Source organism: Pollachius pollachius (genome assembly GCF_949987615.1).
Source record: "Pollachius pollachius genome assembly, chromosome: 3".
NCBI lineage: Eukaryota > Metazoa > Chordata > Actinopteri > Gadiformes > Gadidae > Pollachius > Pollachius pollachius.
The window spans coordinates 15,275,098-15,290,997 of NC_136936.1; the positions used below are offsets into that span (position 1 = coordinate 15,275,098).

General features: G+C 39.9%; 1 protein-coding gene across 4 annotated transcripts in view; it reads right to left on the reverse strand.

The window, feature by feature from the left end:
- elna (elastin a) overlaps nt 1-5,746 on the reverse strand; it is a 45,578-nt gene extending 39,832 nt beyond the window's left edge. For all 4 annotated transcript variants that reach the window (XM_079732157.1, XM_079732158.1, XM_079732156.1 and 1 more), the window contains exon 1: nt 5,464-5,746. In XM_079732157.1, coding sequence (XP_079588283.1) covers nt 5,464-5,539 — 76 coding nt within the window. In that variant the 5' untranslated portion in view covers nt 5,540-5,746. The remainder of the gene's footprint in view (nt 1-5,463) is intronic.
- Between the last annotated feature and the right edge of the window lie 10,154 nt (nt 5,747-15,900).

Consider the following 15,900-nt stretch of genomic DNA (forward strand, 5'->3'; position numbering starts at 1 on the left):
CGGAGCAAAGCATCTGTCCGAAGGCAAAACACAGCCGGACACACAGACTGCACTATTTTAAAGAGACACAATACTTGGTATTTTGATTCGATGCAATGTTCTATTGAAACCCCAAGAGTGGGTTTTTCTGCGGCCGTTCTTTTTGGGCTGACAGTCGAGCTGTATGGGCTTAGGGAAGACATGCCTTTGAAACAGCAACACCAGAAAAGGATGTGTAACAGCTGTGGATTCCTCCCCATGGGTAGTAGTTCACACTAAGCACAACAAACATTTTACACTATATGATAAGCCAAGATGGATCCGAGAGAAACCATTGCACGCTAGTAAAAGGCATGGTCTCCATCTAGACACATGGGCCTATTGGATCAGACTGCAGGCCACGCCCGAAAAGTAGATATGGAATCTGGATTATAACGTAACTGCGTTTCCCGTTACCACCTCCGGTATTAATTCATAGTGCACATAGATCATAAATCAGACTATTGGCCCTAATCATTTATCGCGTGTTATCAGATGTCTTTTGTAGTTTTAAGATAAAGATTAGTTCCAGACAGAAGTATGTAGTGAAAGACAAGGACTGGAACAAATCAGCCATGCAAGCAAGGCTACGGTTCATCGGCATGTTTACACACACTACACCGAAGGGTTGGGCTCTAATGGTTTATCAAACAAAACCAATCACAACGGGCTGTAGGATCACAAAATAAATGCCAGAAACACATACACCGTGTTTTCCAAGACCAACATCTCTTAATGTGCTTTGTATTAAAACAACACTATTCTAATTTAGTGTTGCTTTTATTTCCTTCCGATAAGTCATGTGGTTCCCCCAATACCGAGAAAGAGACACAACAATTTGCTTTTGTGTGTTTCCCCCTAGCTTATTTTAGAAGAGCAATGGCATGACCTCTCTCCACATGTTTCTCATATAAAAGCAGACCACCTGAGACCGACCTTTTGAGTGTAATTAATCCGTCCCAAAAAGCTGGATACGATTTGGGTTCCTAACAATGCTTTATGACTTCAATAAAACCAACAGAAAAAACAGTAAAGACTATTTTCGCAAATGAAAAGATTTTTAAATAGGTTTTGACAACAAATTTACAGTTGGTTTTCTTGGCGTGGATAGAACACAGATACTATACGGCTTGGAGTCAAGGAAAGCAACAAGCTGAATGTGTTTTTTTGTTCAAAGCTCAAAAACCATCCTATATTTACATTTAGGATTATGGAGCACAACACACATACATTATTTTAGTGAAAACATCTTGTTTAAAGTATATCACAGGCCGGCTGTGTTGAACAGATAATAGGCGTAGACCTACTGTGTGTAGTGTACCATCACAAAGCTAGAGCTGGAGGCCTGTTTCAATTCAACATCATCTTTTCCCCAACTCCATCCAGTTTCCACAAAAACATTAAGGAAAACAGACTAAACTAATGTTAGTTTCTTTAGACGGTTTAACTTGATATTTTTAAGTGGCTTTATTGTTTATGATCTTTATAATGCCAGAGCAAACAGCTAACCCCGTTTTTATGTTCAATTCTAGGAAAGCACCCTGAAGCAAAAAGTAATTTTCTGTTTCGCACATATTCACACCTCAGTCTTACTTTGAAAAACCTTAATTTAGTGAACTACTTTCATCTAATGCACCGTTATTAACTAATAGAGTATCTTTGGATGGGACGTTCAAAGCCTGTACACTCAATTAGAGAGTGGCTGGGTTTCCTCAGACCGCTCTATTAATTCCTCAATGGTGTATTAAGTAGCTCTGTAGTGCCACTGAGCCAGGAGATTCTGTGTGTGTTTGACTCAGTTTAGCAGGCTTGGTTGGCTAGCCACCTTAGGAAAAGGTCTCTTTAAATGCAGCCGGCTGTGAATCCAACACACGCCACCAATTAAGCTCAGAGGGACCGGCAGCTAGCGTGTTGCTAGATCACCAACTGATTATCAAATTGAGCATAGAACGGTGGTCCAGTTCATCGCTAGACTTGGTTGCCTGGCTGCCAGGGCATGTCATTTGATCTGCAGTGAATTGATTTACCTTCAACTGCAGCCAGGGGCGAGTCACCACTGGGGAGGATTAATGTGCTAAATTCTTTCTGAAGTCCCGGCGCAAAGCATGGTCCAACACTGGTTGAGAAACTGGCTTGCACATTTGTAACAGCCCATTTTAACTGTCACCCATAAAGTTATCATACAAATGATTGCATTCTTGCTTTGGTTGATTTCTCGACGGTTTAATAATTTATCGAAGTTCCAAGGGTGTTTTAAAGAGAAGGTTTGTGCACTGCTGAATTAACCTATTGTTGGGATATTGCTTGCACTGCTACGAACAATAGGGAATTAAAGCTAGACAGAAGCTTCTATCCATTTTAAAAAACGTCTGTACATTGCACATTGCAGTGACACTCATGATTGAGTGTCATGAATCGCATACATCATACAACCACATACTTTTCCTGTTAAGGGCATGGAAACTAATTCCCAAGAAGAGTTCATCGGAGCTATAGATACACCTAACCCTAACCCTAACCCTATCCTTTACACTGTCTATTCATAATGATCAGAATCCTATACATCTCTTTCGATCCATCGTGCAGATGCGGTGTGCATGCAGAGTGCAAGTGGAATGTAACTCTGCTGAAGACGGAGATAGCAGCAAACGCACTACTTATGTTTACGCAGTAAAAATGACAAGACTCAAATGAATCAATAAACTACTTTGCAGATGCTTCCTTTCCTCTTGGATCATAACTCAATGATATGAACCGAAAAACAGCCACTCACGGTCTCATGGTCCTTGGTAAATATATATTGATTGATTTGGATGGAAAATAAAATAGGTTAAACTGAAAGAGGGTTTTTTGCTTGTTTATATAGCTACCATTACATGTTCATAAGTGACCCTTGTACCAGAGGTTGAGCAGTAAATCTTCTAGAAAAGTGGACACAAATTGAGCTGCTTTTCAGCATCTCAGACAACGGTTATGGCTATGGCTGGCTTACCGCTCACTCAAAATGTTGAGGTTATGCTCTTATTTGTTTGGCATATATATATATATATATATATATATATATATATATATATAAGTGTATTATATAATATATATATATATATATATATTATTTTTTTTGTACATGAAACACATTGTTTTTTTCCTTTTACCCTTATATACGTAAGAAGTTACACCATAGTGCACCTGAATATTTTCAGAATATTGTCTGCGGATTATTGTCAACATTCATGCATGTGTGGAGGAAAAGGTGTAGCGCACTACAACCTCAATAGAGAAGCAGCTAGGGTAAAATTACTGCAGTATCTCAGAGGCCGGCGGGATTATTTATCTTTGTTTAATGAGTACTAGTCAACACTGTATTGAGTACTATTCAGCACTATATCTTAGTGTCTTCGTGTCCTTACATGGTGGTCCCAATAACCAATCTAATGCTGACGCTTTTAATCAGTACAAACCAAACAAGTGAATAAAGAGCGGAAATATACAGAAGATTGTAAATGCTTTTTCTAGATAGGAAATTTAACGTTATCATCCCCATTGGAAAGCTTTGATGGAATGATTGGAAACCATAAGAAGCATAGGACTAGGATGGGACTAGGATGTATAACTTTTAGTGGAAATAAACACAGCTTAAATAATTGTCTTGCTGTGCCCTAAACCAAACCCAGAGCCTGAACACATGTTTCAATGGTGGAGCTAAATAACAAAGTGAATGTTGGCTAAGAAACAAAACATTCAAACAGCAAGACGTGAGAGAGAGTTTGAAAGAATCACAGGACGAAGAGGAGTGAGGGAGCAAGAAAAAAAGACGATTCAGGAGGAGAGAGAAAGCCTACCCCACCACCCCAAACTTTCCCTCTCTCTCTCTCTCTCTCTCTCTCTCTCTCTCTCTCTCTCTCTCTCTCTCTCTCTCTCTCTCTCTCTGCCCTTTGCTTGATATTAAATCAGACAAAAATATTGCTTCTTCAAATAACCTGTGCTAAATTATCCTGCAAACAATTCAAAACCCAGGCGCAGGAATAGAATTTGACATTTGTTCACACACACACACACACACACACACACACACACACACACACACACACACACACACACACGTACACACACAAACACACACTCCCACACATTTGGATCAATGCGGCTGCCTAGTTGAAGGAGTCTTGTTAGGGTTATCTGGGAGCAACGTCTGGACAGCTGCAGAAACAGATGCAGTCTCAGACACACTGAAGAATACACCCTGAGTTGTAACAACATGGCCTGGTGCCTACCAGACACCAGTGTGTGTGTCTGTGTGTGGCTGTGTTTGTGTGTGTGTGTGTGTGTGTGTGTGTGTGTGTGTGTGTGTGTGTGTGTGTGTGTGTGTGTGTGTGTGTGTGTGTGTGTGTGTGTGTGTGTGTGTGTGTGTGTGTGTGTGTGTGTGTGTGTGTGTGTGTGTGATTTGTCCCCCCATTAACAGAGATTGGTATGTTTATTACCATTTCTGGATGTGCTCTCCCCGATATAAATATTTGTATTGGAGGCAATACACGCTTTGAGGAAAGGAAACAACATGAAAATATAGGATGACTACAATACAGCCTACTACACAGGATGCATGGACAACTGGCTGTGTCACTAAAGCACACCAATGTGTCTTTAAGAGGACAAGTTATGAAATCTTTATTTGACTATGCTCATTATAGAGTCAGAAATAGTCTCTTCCAAACACAAATCATCTTTATGGGTATGTGACAAAAACTTGGAGTAGAGAACTTGAATCCTGAGCAAACAGTTATCAGAACCACAAGTACATTAGCATCAAAGAACGTTTGTGTTTCTAATTATAGTAAAAGTAGGTGATTAGTTGCATGTGCAGTGTGAATAAACAGGATGTCATTTTCAGTGGGAATATTTGTATCTTTAAATAACTTGATAAATTGGTAACACTGGTATTCTTTGACTCATTGACCAAGGTTTAGAGAGGATACTCTGTCTTCATTTGACTTGCATACACACATGCACTTCTATAATAAACTATGGAAATGTGATTGAAACATCAGACCTCCTCCAGATTATTTGTTTGCTGGACAGGTCATTTTAAATAAATATTAGTACAATAATCTAACATTCATATAAATGACGTGACCAACGTTATGTTTAATATTTAAATGATGAAATACAACTTTCAATGCATATATTACATTAGAAATATATGCATTCTAATATCTTAATGAAGGCTTAATATTTGAAGACGATTAGGATATAAAAAACTGGATAGATGGGTATGCAGGATGTTAAGCAGACATTGCAATATTATTGAGTTCATGAACACCTCGAACGGGCTGAACAGGTGGCTGAAGGGAGACTTGGTCGGAGGAAAGCACCTGTTGAAAGCCGGCGGTGATTGATGACAAGCAGAGGTCATGCCTCAGCTCATCGGTGAGAAGAGAGAGTCACACTCACCTCCTTGGAGGGACGGTTGAATCACAGCAACGAGGAAGAGTCCACAGAAGAACAGCAGAACCTCTCTGGTAGCCATCTCGCTCCACAATACGGCACCCCTCTCCTGGATATGCACGTTTTATGCTCCTCTATCTGACTACCACGATAGCCCAAAGTGTTGGAGAGTGGAAAAAAAGGAAAAGAGAGAAAAAGATACAGGACACGACGTAATTAGGATAGGGCAAAGTCTAGCGTTCAATGGATCACTTTGCCTTTTTCCCTCCCCGATGTCTGGTGTTGCTGTTTTTATTCTGTTCACTCCTGCCAACAGTGCAGATGCTGCTGCCAGCATGGAGCAACAGACAGGACGAGATAGACAGACAGACAAGCAGAACGAAGGACTGAGTGTATAGCGCGAGACAGGGAGTGAAGGGGGGGGGGGGGGGAGAGACAGCCTACCCCACCACCCCCAACTTTCTCTTTCCCTCTCTCTCTCTCTCTCTCTCTCTCTCTCTCTCTCTCTCTCTCTCTCTCTCTCTCTCTCTCTCTCTCTCTCTCTCTCTCTCTCTCACTCTCTCTCTCATTCTCTCTATTGCTCCTCTCTCACACACACGCAGTTCCCTTCTCATCCAGAAGGAATTGGACTGTCTGGCAAGCATATGCATGGACACAATAAGGGCTTATCTTTTAGCGTTAACACAGGCCCAGAAAAAAAGCAAAAGCAATTTTTCCGATAATTACCTGTTTTCCATGGCTCCCCTTTTCCGACCCGGTTGACTCTGAAGCAGAAAGCAATAATCTTTTTTATGGCTCATTCCTTAGAAAATGAAACACAGCAATGCAGCCGGTCACAGCTCGGTCCCTGGGGCTCGGCATTAAAGTCTGAAGGTGAGCCGGGAGAGGGGCTGTTGTGAAAACCCGTTCTGTAGCGCGGCACTGAGAGGAGCGTTCGCATCACAGGGGGATGACATCATGATAAAACAGCAGGAACGCGATAAAAGAGTCTGCTTTAGTGTTCAGGGCCGGGTCAACGGTCACAACGTCGCCAGCAGGAAGGTGCGGTCGGACCATGTGGCCCGGGTCGTGGAAGGGAGGTCACAAACGATTGGCCAACATTCACCTGCCTGTCTGCTCTTCCTCTTCCCCGCTGAGTGACTTCAGCAGCGCATGTGTTGGAAGATGCAGCAAACATGTGCAACATTGGTACTGACTATCCATGCTGTTCATTTATTAAGACATCTGGCTTATTCTGTTGCCTCTTCACGAGCGCAGAGAGGCCGCAGAATAGGTACCTGTGCGGATCTGTTGGATCCGCGTCAACATTCTTTTCATAGACAGAATTCCATTTTTAGGAAACTTTCCAAGGCAGGGATTCAACATGCTGTAAAAGCATAAAGCACACAAGGAAATAATATATGAGGTGATACTTTGTTCTATTGATACCCAGGAGTCTGCATCAGGTAGAGGTTTCAACCTCGCAAGGTAATAACAGCCAATAATTTCATTACCTTGAACACCTCAGAAACAGCTCAATTCAACGCCTACCGTTTCAGAGTACAACCCCCCTTTACTAACTGGAGTTAAAGCAAATGTCCACTGATTGATAATCGGTTAAATGTAGTTTAACTGTAGCTGTAATCAATCTCCCAGATTTTATGTCTAAAGGAGCCTAACCCTTGTGGCTTGAGCACTACCATTGACAGGGTCTTCATCCACGGTGGGCAGCATGGAAACCCAATGTGCACTTTCTTCCTAGAATTACCTTGCTAGGCTGTCGTGGGCCATTTTTCAATGCTGTCATGGGGCAAATGTCTGAGATTTAAAAAAAAAAAAAAAGTGTTTAGCTGGAGTTCGTTTCACCTGGCAGAAGTTTTGACCAAAGTAATTATTTTTCAGACCTAGAAATGAGTGACGTGGCTGGTTACATGCACACAAATAGTGCCTCGCCACAGTCCAAGATACACAGAATTCTTCATCTCTCTGACATTCACCATTCATATCCAATTCCCCCACGCTGACTTCCTTTCGCGGGATGAAGTCCAGAGTTATGCTGCTTTTAATTGGGAGACAGAGATGAAGTCCGAAAGAGGTTTAAATGAAGTCATGAAGCATTTTTCCTGGGGAATGAAGTTGGTGTGCAAGACTCCAGACATGCTGCAACACCAAAACAAAACGACAAAACAGGTAAAAGTCTCATGAATGGTTTGCAGGATTGCTACATCATACCATACATCAAATGTGCTGTCCCCACATGCAAGCGATTAAACCCGAGCAGAAGATATTTAGTCAGCCTTTGGTGCCGAACGAGGACAAGAAATGATTCAAGGGGCCCCAAAGGAACCCCAGTCAATAAGATCATTGGTATGATTTCCTTCACTGTTTAGTGTCAGTGTTTAGAACCAATGCTAACTGACAGCAGTAAAGCAGCACATTTTTACGTCCAAAACAATACGCAAGACAGTGCTGTCTGCATCCCAGGTGAGCCTCACTGCATGAGCCATTCACTTGATTCAATAGCAAAGAGAGAGAGCAGACTGGAACGTCTCCCACTCCTGGTGATTACAGATAATCATTAGTTATCATGCAAACATTCGGAGGACACTGAGCTAATGTTGTGTTTTGCACGGCATATACACCGTTCCTTCCATGTTTGGTTTTGGACTGATGGCCCTAATTATCCGAGCCCTGTTCCAGAGGTGGGGGATAATTCTGGAATGAAGAATGAAGATTTTTTCAGACTAAATGTCTGCTTTGGTTCATGTCTGGGGCTCTTCCTTTGGGCAAAGTCACAGGGTGTTTTTGCCAAAAGGGGGATGTTGTACTACAAACAGTTGGAGAGAACAAATAAAGTTCACATAGACCTGACAGTGTCACAAATTAAATTTTGGAATTGGGATCTCCATCAAGCATAGTGTGAGAAATGATGGCATGGCAAGACTTTGAACCCCATTTAAGAAAAACAACGACTCTGTTCACATTTACCCATGCATAACAATAGCATATTAATTTCACTTCAACTGTAAACAAGATTGAGTGGTATTGAATGAACTCGCCAGGTTTTCATAATGAACATTTAAAAGTAAGTTAGTCAGGGGTATAAATCGCACATTGCTGTCATCAGCCGATTGCTTTCAAATCAATTATTGTTATCATGAAAGGTTGGCATGCCAATACTATCCAAACATATTCGGAAATATTTCATGTTGTATTTATGTTGAATATAGGCAGATTATTAAAGTCTGCCATAAGGCAAACATGTGGTGTATGGGCCAAAGAGCAGGGAAGTCAGGTTTGTGGTACTTTTTATCAAGAATAAAAAAAGAGAGAATTGCAGTAAAGCATTCTATATAAATTATTCTTCTAGAACCAACAGCTGTTCTACTTTCTCTGTTGAAACAAATCCATTGCCATTTATCGCTTGGATATTTGTTGGCTTATTTAAAAAATGTGAATCAGTCATTCCTAGGTTCTATGCACATGCAATCGTGTCAAAGGGCTATCAACAAAGTTTTGAAGGTTTGATCTGTACCTTTGCGCTCCAATATATATATATGTATTTTTATTTATTTATTTTTACAACACTGGTTGTTATAAATTGTCTGCAACATTTCTCTCTACATCACACAGGTTGCAGAAAATCCATCGGGCATCGTGAGCACCAGACTTTGTTCATCACTCAGTGAGGTTTGTGTGGTTATAGAAAAATAACCGGTCCACTATCAACGCAAGATGATTGATGATAATGATGATTATCATCTTGATAAAGTTTTGATTTTCTTTGACATTTGGAGGATTTGTCCTTTCATTTTTAACTGAAATAGACATATCTGCTGTTATATCGCAATACCCTCAGGTTAAAGCTGGATGGGAAGCCAATATATAAAAAAATTAAGACTGAATTGATATCTAGTCATTGAACCAACTTTAATAGTGCAGTATAAAAAACCTTATGAAAGATGTCGAAGAAAGTTTCGATCACCCAGTCACCAAGAAATAATAAAAAATATATATATATTAATAATAAAAAATATTTTAAAAAACCTAAAAAAAAAAACTTTAAAAATCCTAACCACAATTTAAGACAAAGATATGACTTTGATGATATGAATATATAAAAAGTGGCATCTTGTTTTGCAATATGTCTATTACGATTGCCATCAAGCTGAGTTACATACAGTTTCCTCATTCCATTATTAGTCAAGTGGCAGTGAGTTATTTCTGGTTTGGTAACTGATGAGACACAGATCATGTATAGCATGCAATCCCTGACAAAATGCCTCACTTTCATATGGCTTTCATGACAAATTTCACACGCTCTGCATCGGTGGGCTTATAAGAACCATGTTGTCTCTTAATTTACATTATCTAGAGTATTCTGTACAGCTTTTAGTGAACACATTTTCCATGTTACGTTTTCTCTTTGTGTGTATTTATTGTTGCAGTATTGGGACATTGCTGTAGAACACACTGGCCACAGTGTGGTACAATGATCCTTTGTTCACTTGATAAGTGTTTACATGTTGCCGGGGACTGCTGTCCCGGCTTAGAGCTGAGACAGTTATCCTCTGATGATTACAGATTGAAGTTTGGCCCTGGCTATTTCATGGGCTGTCTGAGAGCGTAGCTCTCTACAACACTCCACTACTTCATCATCCTCCCGCACTGTATTTCTGCTTTGGTGAATGGGTGACAGTGCCCGCACATATTTAAAACCCATCAATTCATTGGTTGAGTCAATGCAACAAAAACATACCTAAAACTCTGGCTATGTTGGATTTGAAACCCCAAAGAGAGATTGATCTCCTCCTCTCCCCCGGAGGAGATAACAGACCAAAGTAGGGAAAAACATGGATGCTCTGATTCAGTGTTGAGTATACTTTTTTTTGTAATGGCTTTTAATGAATTCTGGTGTCACCACCAAACAAGGCATAGCAGACTGGCGCACCTCCAAGGTGAATAACAGACATCCAGACCACACTCCAGATGTGGGCTCTCTGTGGTGACATTACTCTGTATGCGCTGCAGGTTCCAACTTACATCCAGTCCAGGCCAAGGCACCGGGGGGAAAACTGATGAGTTCTGGTGAGAGCCAGACCAGGCAGCTCGGTGACTCATATTTGGCACGTTCCTCAACTACGCTCCACTTTGTAGGAAGTGTTGTGTAGACTCAAGCTCCATAACCCAGTCTCAATGCATTCACTCTCTCGGCTCCTCCGTTGTGACTAATACATTTCATAGTTGGCTTCAGATCCTGAGCCAACAGGGGAAGGGGGGGGGGATTTGGAGTGATGGAGCTTGTTATAATGTCGATCACTCATTGGTGTATTGTCTGTGTTCTAGATCAATTTGCTTGTCAACAATATATATAAACATTTTGTTGTTTATATATGCCTTTTCAGGCCCTCTTCAGAAAAGTTATGATTTTCGGCATACAATTTGTAAAAATATTCAAATTCACACCATCTGAAATTGAATTCTCAATAGAAGCATATTTACAAAGAGTGCACAGCTGGTGCAGATACAAGAGGGTTGTGCTACAGAGACCACTATTTCTATTAAAAGTGAAACATGCATGATTATAAAAAATCAACTATAATGATCAACAGAATGTGTATAATTAAAAGTGTATGTCAGAGACTTAATGTCTTGTTGAAAACGTTGTCCAAACCCATGTCCAACTCGCTCAAGCACAGATTGGTAGCAAATAGGAAGCCACCACGCTGGAAAAATTTTAGCTGGAAGTTTCAGATTCAAAGAAAATTAATACAAAATAACACATGCATGAGATGAACAGTGCATACATACAGAAAGTACATAAATACAGAACCTAAAATGTATATTTTCATGCAATATATCTCTCCCTTGCCTGCCTTTTCTGTACACGTGGTGTCTAGGGTCCGGTGACATAAGCATATTCTTACCTTGCATTTTTTTTTTTTATTGTTTTGTACATGGAAACCAGAATGACGGCATTCCTCCACCCTTTCTCCATCAGGCCCTAGCAACGTGTTTGCTTTATACAAGTCACATCTTTAGCAAAGTCCTGTGCTGACAAACCAAAGCACTTGCATGATTTAGAATTCAGACAAATGGAGAAACCGTTTTTTTTTTTTATTAGTCTTATCAGAACATTTCTCAGGCCTTTAAAGAGGAGTGGGGTGGGCCAAGGACTACCGAAGAGCAGACGAGAGAGGGAAAGCACAGGCCTTCAACAAAATGATCTGCTGGTGAACATCTTTTCAGCCAGAGCTCGAAGAGCAGACATGCTTGGAATACCACATCCGTCAAGCGGGGTAGTTGGTGCAATATGGTACACAGCATGCTTTAAAGTGAAGCATGTGAACTGTACTTGAAATAGGACCAAAAACAAGAATCCAACACATTCCCCAAGCCCTTGAGAGCAAACTAAGTTCTGCAACCTTTCAATGGAAAATATTAAATAAAATCATGTCCTTTTCTGATAAAGATGTTATTTACTAAACACACACCTCAGTGAAATACCTTTTGGATTATGAGCAATTTCTTAAAGCTCCATTACAGTTTTTCTCAATTGTATACACACAAAAATGGAACTATGCACACAATTCTGAAAACTTGAAGCTCATATATCAACTACAAGACTCCAGAATGCTAAACTCTAAGCACAATTCCACTGTCACATTTTTGCTAAACTCTAAGCACAAATCTCATCATTTTGCACACTTGGTTCACCTGGATCACACTGGCCTTCAAAACACAACAACTAATTACCAATAAGTCTAACTCACTTATCACCTGTTCAAACTCAACTGGCAAAACACTTCAATCATGTGTCAGAGCATAAAAGAGGACTCGTGAGCTCTACTGTGTTGTAGATATGGTCCTTTAGCCTGATCAGGATTGGAGGTGGGATACATACTGATTTACATGTAGATCTGTTTCACCTTATTTATATTCTTATTTTTATGTTTTGTTGGCCTACGAAAAGCTTTTTATGCAGTCAGTTCAGCTGAACATTTTACTGTATTACATTAAAAATATATATATATGTGCTTTGTTAGCTTTTTGTACGTGTACTTGCACTGATTTCATCATTACATCCCCGAAATACAGTCTAAACATTTTTTTACTGTAGTGTTTTTCATTTTACTTATCAGTGCAATTACTGTACCGTAATTAACCAAAATAGGTAACATTGGTGTACTGTCAGAACAATGTTGCACCATCAACTATAGGTGTACAGTTTGACTCTGGGAAGCTGCGTTAAGCCCATTGGAGCTCAATGGATAGACAAATATGCATTGTCTCCTATTCTGATGTGAATGCAATATTTATATGATATATTCACAGTATTGTATTACAATATGGCAACAGTCATTATACTATATGCACCACCTAATTGCAACTTTAAAAAAGAAAGCTATTTCTAAACAATTGTATGCATTGGAATATGTAACATGGCCTCATAAAGCCAAAACATATGTAAATAGTATTTTGATGGAAGTGTTTTGAGTTGATCACACCAGTGTTTAATTGATGCTCTCTAAGAGATATTCATTTGAAAGCTGTGTTTACTGTTTGGTGGAAAAAAAGATTCTTTTTACTCTTTTGAGAAGAATTTGTGTAGTTTTGACCAAATTATTAATTCTTCTCAGGTTTGTGTTTAGAGTTTTGAGAAATTGAGCTTTAGTTTCAGAAAACGTGTTCAAACGATTGAGAAAAACTGTAAGGCAAGTGACATTTCAACCTGTTTTTCCTGATAGGCCCACTCACTTCCTGGACATTGTTATAATTTCCTTATGTCCCTAAGTTTACTTAGCGAGGGACCCTTACTGTACTGTATGAATTAGCAGCTCTTTTTCTTGAACACCGCTGGAGGGAAAATACTTGACAAACTTGATTGAATTCCTAGATAGGCTGGCAAGTTCTCACACTGCTCAAACATTGCAGGCAAAGCAGTCCCTCCCCAAGAAAAAGACACACTTGCCAACAATCTTCAGATTTTTAAACAATCAAGAGGAACTGCCACATCCACCTTGGGAACCAATTAGTGCACTAATCAGTCATCGAGCAGCCAGCCCCACCATAATCCCACACCACCATATTGAGCTGTTAGGGAAACTTGGAACAAACAGGGTTTTCTTTCCTTCAGGTTTTTTACAATATCATAAAATGACTTGGGAGGAAAGAATGCCAACACAACGGACCTGAGCGCCCAATGCCACAAACACCCCCATGGCGAGGAGTTTCCGTTACCAAAAGCAACCGACTGTTTCGTCTTTGAAACATAGCTGTAAAATAAATATTATTGCAGCGAGTTGTCAAGCTTAATATTGGGGCCATGAATCTTTGTGATGGCAGTTGTTTTAAGTACTAACATTTTCTTTAATTAAGGGGAAGTCTCATTGTGAAAGGTAGGCACAGGTTTCCTGGGGATCTGTAGGCATATAGAACTGATAGTGATTAGACAATGCAACGTCAAGGTCTGAATGGTTTTGGAACAATCAGGAGCATTATAAAAAGTTGGCAACACGGTAGGGAGGTGATGGAGTCACTTTTCATTAGAAACATTTTTATCTTTCTGGCTCTTTTTAACACTGCTGTCATAGTGAAACAAATTATTATTGGTTGAGCAGCTCTTGTTGGTTTAGCCGCTATTGTAGTTGGCAAATTCAAAGAAAAACATATTTTGTCTTTCAAACTATCAAAATTATCCAACTTGGGAGGGCTGTTGATACTGTGCTGAGGCCAAGTCAAGTTACCTTGTGGACAATTTTATGACAATTTTAAAGATAATTAGGCAATTATGTAAATAATCTACTGAACAAACTCACAAATTCACAGATGGTATTTTTACTAAAGTATATTGTCTGAAAATTATTGTACTAATAAAACATTTATTGACCAATTTAATGTTGTAACAAAGCTCAAAGATTCATTAATCATGCTCATTCATTCTTGCATTTATTTTCTTCAAGACTTATAATTAGTTATAGAGATGGAATTAGTTGGTTAATGTTGCATGAGAGAAGAGCAATTTACAGTGCATCTTTCAAAGGTAAATCAAAAGCTGTGTTGGACTGTTATCAACGTACAATCAAGTTGTACTCTTTTTGTATGTCAATAGCTTAGGTGAGCCATACAACCTCTATCGTCCACGCCAGGTCTGTCAGCTCTTCTGTGTCTCAGCATAATGCAGGAGGCTTTCTCTCAAACGTCTGCCTCAAGAATGTTGGAGGTCTCCATGTGTTGACATGCAAAGCAAACCTTGACTAATGAAATGGATGCTCAACAGTTAGACTTTGCTTAGATTACATTCTCCAACGGTTACGTATCAGGGCCAGACGCCCCTGATTTGAGGATTGGACAAAGCAAGTGAAATTCTCAAGTGACCCTTGTTTACATCATACGAGAACACATCATAATCCAGAATAATCAAATGCATCATGATTTGACAAAAAAAGGGAGAACTACACAAAAAAAAACACAGGGGGTCCGACCTTCAGCGTCCGTTTACCGGACCGCAGAGACAGGACTCCACCTGCTGTCCATCCCCAGGGGTCTTTAAGAACTATCAGCCAGTCAGACAGACACGAGCCACAGCAGAAGCAGAGAGCCAAGAAGTGGCCCTGATTCCTAGCCTCAGAGACAGCCGCTCAAGGTGATGGGACACCGGAGAAGGGCATGATGCTGGACATCCAATGCGGTTGATGATAGGAGGCCTGTCTCTGGACTTTCTCTGAGCTTGAATAAAAAAAAAGACCCAATGCAACCAAGGGAGTATCTATTTTTAACTTTGGAAAACCCAATGAAGCCTGAAGGGGTTAACGATACGCAGTCGTTTTGAGATAAATGCTGTTTTCTTGGGTTCCGCGCCAGAGGTTGGATGTTAAATGTATGGAGGAGAGATGGATTTTAGATTGGTGAATGTTTTCCATCTGCTTGGTGTGTAAGGAATTAAACCTCTGTATCATTGTGCTGATGGTTGGAGGCTCCACTCGCATGCATACAATGCTATTGGCTCATCAGCCTGCTCGCCACTGAGACACACATATATATACAGTATATATATATATATATATATATATAAATAGATAGATAGATATATAGATATAGATACAGTAGTAGTATTAGTAAAAAGAAATGCCCTCTATTCATTTGTGCTACTAGCATAATATATTTCTTTATTTCAGTTTCTATTTATTTCTGGTCTCACAGGTGAATAAAACATGCAATATAAATAACCTTTAACATGTCTGACGTGATCTATTTATGTTCATTCTCTAAACATACTCTCTAAAAATGCTTTAGAGCTTTGGGGCTGTCAAAACAGCAAACACATGCATATAGAATAGCATATAGTCCTTAAATATACTATCGTCATCATGTCTTATGTTTATTATATTTCATTGAATCTGAATGAATGCCTCATAGACAAAACATCAGATCACGAGGGGAACAAGACGAGAGAAGATGTAG